Source organism: Dermacentor andersoni, chromosome 10 (assembly GCF_023375885.2).
Source record: "Dermacentor andersoni chromosome 10, qqDerAnde1_hic_scaffold, whole genome shotgun sequence".
NCBI classification, from domain to species: Eukaryota; Metazoa; Arthropoda; class Arachnida; order Ixodida; family Ixodidae; genus Dermacentor; species Dermacentor andersoni.
The window spans coordinates 31,317,166-31,325,714 of NC_092823.1; the positions used below are offsets into that span (position 1 = coordinate 31,317,166).

At 59.6% G+C, this 8,549-nt stretch overlaps 1 protein-coding gene across 1 annotated transcript; it reads left to right on the plus strand.

The window, feature by feature from the left end:
* The first annotated feature begins 6,631 nt into the window (after positions 1 to 6,631).
* LOC126519109 (uncharacterized) lies at positions 6,632 to 7,705 on the plus strand. Its single transcript, XM_050168721.1, has one exon. It carries the CDS (start codon positions 6,632 to 6,634, stop codon positions 7,703 to 7,705), a length of 1,074 nt encoding a protein of 357 aa, XP_050024678.1.
* Positions 7,706 to 8,549: the final 844 nt, after the last annotated feature.

The window sequence follows — 8,549 nt, forward strand, 5'->3', positions numbered from 1 at the left end:
GTCCTCACTGTGAGGCCTCTTTTCCATCCGCACGCGGTCTCACCAACCACACCCAATGGCACGCCAAGCAGGATGCCCGGCATCGTGCTGCTCAGCGCCGAGCGCCTGCTACTCCACCTGCTGTAGGCGACGACCCCTCCACTTCTACCCCGGTCGCGCAACCGCATCTCCATCTCGGACCGTCTACTCCCTGCACGACTGAACAACCGTCTCGTGCATTGACTTCTCCGCCGTCCACAGATACTTCACTGTCACACCCCCCTGTCACGCCGGGTTCTACATCACCTGACGTCCCGGTTGCTCCAGACAGTAGGACCGCAGCGACTGACCCACCCACCATTGACAACGACCCTTCTGACTCGTCCTACCTGCTGCGGGACCACGCCTCCTCACTCCGCGCCCTGGCCCGGGAGGCCCCTACCCCTATGGGTTGGACAAGGGCCATGGAGCTTTGGGATGACGCCCTCGGTGTCGTCACCTCCGCAGTCAAGTTGCCTCCTACCATTGCTGATCGTCCGCCTCGCACCATTAATCCCCACAATGCGAGAGACATTCAGCGGTTATATCGGCGCAACCGTCGCCAGGCCGTCCGCATCATCTTCGACGGTCCTTCTCTGCTCTGTCCCATACCTCTCCCCATCCTGGAGGCCCATTTCACGACCACCTGGGCCCAGCGCTCCGCCAATTCCTCTATTCTGCTCGCACGCGTCCCGGCGGCCGATGCGGTCATCCTTGATCCCTTCACAGCCGAAGAGGTCACTTGGCGACTAAAACGGTCCGAAAACACAGCACCTGGGGATGACCGAATTACCTACAAGCATTGGAAGTCGGTGGACCCTGAGGGGAGGTTTCTATCAGCATTTTTCAACGTGTGCCTTCGACATCGTCGCACCCCTGATAGCTGGCGGACCTCCCGGACCATCCTCCTCTTCAAGAAGGGCGACACCGCTGATCCCCGCAATTGGCGCCCTATCGCGCTCGGCACTACGGCTGCAAAGCTGTATGCCAAGTGCCTTGCGGGTCGCCTTCAAACCTGGCTGGCGGAGCACCACGTCCTCTCACACTGCCAGAAGGGATTTCTTCCTCACGATGGCGTCTTCGAGCATAACTACGTCCTCCAGGATCGTCTGGACAAAGCTCGCGGCGGCCACGAGGACATCTGTGTCGCCTTCCTGGACTTCTCCAACGCATATGGGTCCGTGCCCCATCAGGCATTGTTGGATGCCCTCCGGGGTACCGGCGCAGGTGAGCACTTCATCGACCTCGTGGCCGACTTGTACACTGCCCAAGAATCGTCGTGGCCGACTTGTACACTGTACAAGAATCGTCGCGGCTGACGGCATCTCGGCCCCTATCCCCATCTTGACCGGGATCCGCCAAGGCTGTCCGTTGAGTGGGCTCCTTTTTAACATCGTCGTGGACCCCATCATCCGAGCTGTACAAGGGGGAGAACGTCAGCATAACATCCTCGCCTGCGCTGACGACTTAACCCCTTTGGCGACCTGTCCGGAGGCCCTACAGGCCCGCATAGACCAAATAGAGGACCTTGCCTCCGAGCTCGGCCTGGCCCTCAACCCTACCAAATGCCGCTCTCTCCATCTCAGCGGCTCGCATCCTGTTGGGACGAGGCCTTCCACCTTCCGGGTCGCGGGTGCTGACATCCCTGCCATGGCGGATTACGACTCCCAGAGGTTCCTGGGCCGCCCTGTAGGCTTCCGGGTGCTGGCGGACGATAACAACATCATTGATCATGCCATCCAGCGAGGCACAGCTCTTCTTTCGTCTATGCTGGCCCCCTGGCAGCGACTCGATGCCCTCCGGACCTTTGTCTACCCCGGCCTCAACTTTATGATGAGGTGCGGTACTCTCGGCAAGGAGGATTGGCAGCGCCTGGATGACGCCCTCCGTCCCTTATTGAAACGGACGCTGTACTTCCCTCCCAATGCCTCCAACGAATACTTGTACGGCAGTCCCCGGTCTGGCGCTGCAGCTATCCCGCTAGCTGCCGAGCTTAGTGACCTCTGCCGGGTAGACAATGCTTTCAAGCTCCTCACGTCTACCGATCTCGAGGTTCGCGACATGGCGTCGCAGGGCCTGTTTGAGGTTGTCTCGCAGCGTCTTCGCCGGCCGGCAAAGCAAAGGGACGTGGAGGACTACCTCGACAGGTCCACTGAGGGCGACTTCCGCGCGCCGGCTTCGCAGCTTCGTTGTCCCAAAGCTCCATGGCCCTTGTCCAAGCTTAGTTGTCGGTGGGCACGGTGAGCCTGTCTCGAGGGTCTTGGCCAGGGGATGCATGCGGCGACGGACTCCCCTGACTGTGGACATGACCGAAGACGACGACAGTCGACCAAGGCATCGACTGTGACGTGTGTGCGGTGTATATCGCCGAACAATTCACACGCCTCAAAGACATATGCGAGAACGCTCTGCAAGCACACTGCGTCTCGTGCAACTGTGTTTCCTTTAGTTCTTATCTCTATTTCTTCCTATTTCGATTTATTTTTATTTTTTATTTCTTTTTAGTGCTTTCCGTACTCCCTGTGTTTTCTTTTTACGCTTTTCTCTTTTACTTCTGTTTTTTCTGTTCCACCCATCACATGTCTGCTTCCCCTCGGCCTCATGGATGCGAGACTTTGCCCAGCCGACTACTAGAGCCCTGCGGACTGTCTCACCAACAGATGTACGCGGCTCCCGGCTCGGTCGTGTATCCTGCGGCCGCCCATCAAGTCGAGATGACGTTAGTCTACCCGAAACGCTTGATGTCAGAAGGACACAGTGTAGATTTCCTAGGTATACTTTGTGGCGCAAAATACATTTCTGGAAAAGGGACAGAAGAAAGGGAGACAGTGAAGCGCCAACTGACTGAGGGAGCACGCTAATAGCATCGGCAAGAGTGAGAACGCGCATCTTCCTGCGCACTGTAAAGCCTGTGGTTGTCGACCATGCTTTGAACGAGTATTGATTCTTGGCAGAAGTAGGGACCAAACTGCAAGGGAGTTGTTGGAAGCGTTTTATATTAAAAAGAAAGGGTCTGATTGTGTCAGCGATACATCTATCGGATTATATTCCGCAGAAATGTGCTTCATACAAAGTATGTTATCATGACCACGTTGTTCTGTCCCACCTTGGCTATCTGCGCATGAGCGGAAGTTGTATTTTCTTCTATACGTTTGTTCAGGCTGTCATTAAACAGTTGGTAGTAAAATTGGCGCTTCACTGTCTCCCTTTCTTCTGTCCCTATTCCAGAAATGTATTTTGCGCCACAAAGTATACCTAGGAAATCTAAGCACCAACTTGCCCAAGAAGAAGTCCTTTTGACACAGTGTAGACCGCGACATTTATTTTTATTCTCTCCTCCCGCTTCTCTTTCTTTTATTTCATTTCCTTTCACTTTCCGTTAGCTCGCGTCTGCTTGTCGAGTGCCTTACGGGAGAGCCGCGCACGCGTCATGTCCTTCAGTGGATCTTGAACGTGTGTAAAGACTGTGGCTGCTGTGGGACATGAGCGCCGACCCGTGGCACCGAGCGAGACTGGTTACGGCACTTGTCCTCAATGATGCCTGCCGCTTATGTGCTATGTCCTCTTTTCGCTTTCTTCTTTCTTTCTTGCCTCTTTCTTTTCATTTCATGACTGTGTTCTCCCATACTGACTGTACTTTCCTTCCCCCTTTTTCTCCTTCCTTTATATTTTTGTCCATTTCATTCTATTTCGTTGGGGAAAGGGGGGATCTTTTCACATTTCCTTTACGGCATGTCAATGCCACCTCGTCTCTGCCTCTTTCTTTCATAATCATTAAAAGGCCCGACGCGAGGGCTTCTGAGCTCGCTGAGACGCCTTAGGACACAAAAGCGTTACCTTTGCCCACACTTTTATTTTTCCAATTGGCTTTTCTTCACAAAAATATGCGCTTTGGATATTACTTAAAAACCCCTATTCATTTATCTTCAATTGGCTTTAAACCTGGTATGCATTTCTGCAGGTACAGGTTCTCCCCACCATTTATTTTTGATTTTGCTTTCGGGAATAAGCGGGGAAGCAGTCGGCCGGGGCGGTACACCCGCCACATGATAACACGATAGCGCCAGGGCAAGGTCAGGCCAACAAACACGGGGGAAACTTCAGTGCTGAATATCTTTCTTGTTTGAAGTGGCTGAGGTAAACGCGCGGACGGGTTCCAAAAATGATTTTTGTATTGCGTTTTAAGAGTGCGTGACCGGACTAAGCGCTGCCACGTCCAGTTCACCGTATATGGCTCACTAGAGGCCAACAGAAATATTGTTTAGTGGGGCGGTACACCCGCCACATGATCACTCGATAGCGCCAGGGCAAGCTCAGCGCAACAAAGATGGCGGAAACTTTAGCCCTGGGTATTTTTCTCGTTTGAAGGGGCAGAGGTAAACGTGAGGACGAGTTCCAAAAAGGATTTTTGTATGGCGTCTTATTAGAGTGTGTGACCGTACGAAAGTGTCAAGCGCGCTGCCACGTCCAGTTCACCGTATATGGCTAACTAGAGACCAACAGAAATAAAGTTTACCGGGGAAACACCACCGAAGTTCGCGGCGGCCCCCGCCGACCGGCGGAACAGGTCTACCCATAGGTGCGGCGTCGCGTCGCATGGACGTGAAACAACGACGCCGGGGCAGTTCCTGGCACTCGGCAGCGGAAGCGCCGGGCCGCCGTGAGACGCGCGCCCTCTCGGGTGCCTCGACGGCGTGTCCGGCAGCGTCAGGAACTGTCGCTGACCACGTCGTTGTGTGACCCGGTTTACTGCACGAGCGCGCGTGGAAGTGATCGGCTGGCCGGCTGCATCGGGCTCTTGGTGTTTTCCTCAAAAATAAGGTATTTCGCATTTGGCTTTTCAAAATTTTAGCTGGGGTTACCTTTAAACGTGTAGGGACCTCATTCGTTGTGAAAACCGGGCGGGGAAGGGTTTTATATCCGATTTTTGGGAGCTTTGTTGTTCGGCCAGCCATCGGGCACAAGATGCCCATGGCTCATACCCTTTGAGCCTGAGCTCGGCCATGCCCAATACTGACAGAGACCATAAGGTCTCGCCGTCTCCGCCTGAAACGGCCAGCGCGGGTGCGTCGCCGAAATCGGATTTTTCCGATGCCGGCGACGACATCCTCGCGGCGATCGCCTTGCAGGAAGAGACCACGGACGAGACCGCGCCGGCAGCGGCGGGCGACGAGGACGACCAGATGTCCTCGGTCTCCCAGGCGACCGCGGTGGCGTCTCCCGCGCCCGCGGGGCTCCCCGGCGGGCGGGGGCAGGCTCGCCTGCGCGAGATCGAGCAGGAAATCCACCTGTACTGTTCGAACGCGGCGAACAAGGTGCCCGTCGCAGCACGCAGCTTCATCGCAACCCGGTTCTACGAAATAGTCCACCTGTTCTCGGACCTGCGGTCGGACGCGTCGATGGGGCGGGGCGCGGCCGTCGCCCTGCGTGGCGAGCTGGTCGAGGCGCGCCGGGAGGCCGCGGCACTGCACCGGCGGGTCATAGTCGCCGAGGGGCGCCTCGAGGGCTCTATCGTCCTGGCACCCGGTCCCGGGAGTGCGGGACGCGATCCCGGCGCGTCCTCGGCGGCTGCCGGCTCGGGCCCTGGAGTTCCGGCCGCGGCGGCGGGCGCCGTGAGCTACGCCGCGGCGCTGAGGGCGTCGCCCGCGGCGGCGGCGAGCGGCGTCGGACCGGCCGCGGCGGCGGGCTGCGGCGGCGCGCGGACGGCGCCCACGTTCGAGCATGTGGCCTTCCTAACGCCCACGGCACCGACGACGACACCGGCGAGAGACGCCCTGCGACTACTGAAAACGAACATCGACCCGGCCGCCAAGAACATCAGGGAGGTCACGCTGCGGCACACACGGTACGGCCTGACAGTTTTTTCGCACGCGCGCGAATCGATCGATAACCTGAAGGCGGCTATTGCAGAGAACTCAGTCACGCGCTCCTCGCTATTAGTCCGCGTAGGCGAAAAGAGGAACCCGCACGTAAAATTTAGCGGAGTCGACCCGGACGTCGCGCCCGACGAATTTATACGAGTGCTCAATGAGAGGAACCCGGGCCTCGACCTGGACGTCGACGCGTGCAAGGTGCGCGTGACGTACAGGGAGAGGTCGGGTACGTGCGCGTACGTCGCGGAGGTCTACCCGCCCGCGTTCGCGCGCATAATGAAGCGGCCGCGATTGTCGGTAGGATGGACGGCGGTGCGAGCGGTGGAGGACTTGCACGTGCCCACGTGCACGTTCTGCGCCTCCTACGGTCACGGTAGGACGACGTGCCCGCACAAGGCGGACGCGTCGAAAGCGGTCTGCTTGAAATGTTGCGGCAATCACCTGGCCGTAACGTGTCGCGTGCAGATGGGGCAGCCGGAGGTCTGCTGCAACGAGTGCAGGAAGGCCGGCCGCGAGGCGTCCCATCCCGCGGGATATCCCGAGTGCCCCATCCGCATGGAGCGGGTGGCTCGCCTCAGGGCCCACACCAACTACGGCCCCCCGCGATAGAGCGGCGCGGGCGGCCGCGTGAGGGGGAAGGGCGTGGCCCTGGGGGAGCGGGTGGGGCCGGCGGCGCGATCCAGATATGTCAATTGACGCTAGACCACGTCCGCCGAGCGACGGCTTTGCTGACCGATCACATGGCGCGAGAGGGTTGCGTGTTGGCGGCTGTTATGGATCCGTACACGCAGCGGGGTCAGCTCCCGAAGCTTCCGCCGCACTACCAGGCGTACGCGGCGGCCGACGGCCCGCTGTGTGCGATCGTCACGCGCCGGCCACCTTTCGACGTGTTCCCGACACACGTGTCGAGACTGGTGGTCGCGGTGGAATGCTCGTCGCGCGAATTCGCGATTACGGTCGTGGCCGCGTACGCGCCGCCCCACAGGACGATGGACGACGTCTTTGAACACCTAGCTCACGCCATTGACAGAAGTCGCACGCCAGACATTCTGGTCATGGGTGACTTCAACGCGCACAGCGTCCTGTGGGGCCCTCGCGAGGGAGACGACAGGGGCACTCGGCTGATAGAGTTTGCGGCGGCTGCGGGACTGGTGGTCCTTAACGACGCGTCCTCGCCCCCGACGTACGTCACCAAATACGTCGATAGTTGGATTGACGTAACCCTCGCGTCGCCGACGCTCGTGCGGCGCGGCTGCATATGGCGCGTTTCCGAACAGGAGACGTTCTCGGAGCACCGACGCTTGGAAATCGCCGTCCACACTGGCGCATGCGCGACTGGCAGGCGCCTCACCAACTACGGTAGGCGTAAGTGGTTGGAGGCAGTCCGCAACTCGCGATGGTTCGCGAGCGCGGGAGGCGCGGACATCGCCTCGCCGGCCGCCCAGGACGCGGTCCTGGCGAAGTTTTACATCGTTATCGATCGCGAGCGCGTCAAGCAACTTCGGCCGGCCCGCGAGCGAAGGGGAGCGGGTGGTAAATCTTGGTGGACGCCCGAGCTGGACGGCCGACGCAGGGCGGTTAACGCGATGCGGCGCCGTTTTCAGCGGTGTCGCTGCGACCAGCTGCGGGCCCTTTTTCGCAGCGAGTACAGCCGGGCGCTGGCGGAATACCGCCGAGACGTGGCGCGCGTTAAGGAGGAGGCAGACAAGGAGGTCTGCAACCAGTGCAGCCGGCGGTCGCTTTTTCAAGCCCCCTTCCGTTTGGCTTTCGGGGCCGCCCGGTCGCATGTCACGCTGCCTCCGCTGACGAGGTAGGATGGCGGCCGGACGGCGAGCGTCCTCGAGTCGGCGTCGCTGTTGCTTCACCATCTTTTCGCACGCGACAGGCCCGAGACGGACGCGCCCGCGCACGCCGAGATCCGTGCGGCGGTTGGTCGGCCGTACGCCACGGCGGAGAGGGAGAGGCCGTTTTCGCTGGGCGAAATTCAGGCAGTATTGAGTAGAATGCCGCGCAGCTCCGCTCCTGGTCCGGACGGTCTCACGACCGAGGTAGCCAGTGCATTATTCGCCGCGCACCCGAAATTCGCGTGCATGTTGATGAACGCGGCACTGCGGTTGGGGTACTTCCCCAGGACTTGGAGGAGGGGCAGATTGGTCTTTATCCAAAAGCCCGGCAAGCCGGTGGATTCGCCGAGCTCGTACCGGCCGATCTGCATGACCTCCATCCTGGGGAAGGTGCTCGAGAGGCTGTTACAGGGCCGGCTGTATTATTTCGCCTCCTCGCGCGGTCACACGCATCCCCACCAGTACGGCTTCACCCACGGCAGGTGCGCGGTGATGGCGCTGCACGCGCTGTGCGATTACTTCAAGCGCCACAAAGCCGAATGCACGCCCGTGGTGCTCTATCACTGGACTTCCGGGGCGCGTTCGACAGTGTGTGGCACCCCTCGTCATTAAGTATTTTAGGGACCGCGGCTGCCCGGCCAACCTAGTCGGCCTGCTCGGTTCATTTCTCGAGGGCCGCACTGTCGAGTACGCGTCGCACGCCGGTTCGGTCTCGGCGGAGACGTCGATTGGCAGTCCGCAGGGGTCGCCCATCTCCCCGCTCCTGTGGAACGTGGTTGCGGACGGGCTGCTGCGGTTGCCGATGCCGCCCGGG

What these genes read in the sequence shown, in the direction of transcription:
- LOC126519109 (XM_050168721.1), top strand. Translation starts at nt 6,632, where the DNA reads ATGGCGCGAGAGGGTTGCGTGTTGGCGGCTGTTATGGATCCGTACACG.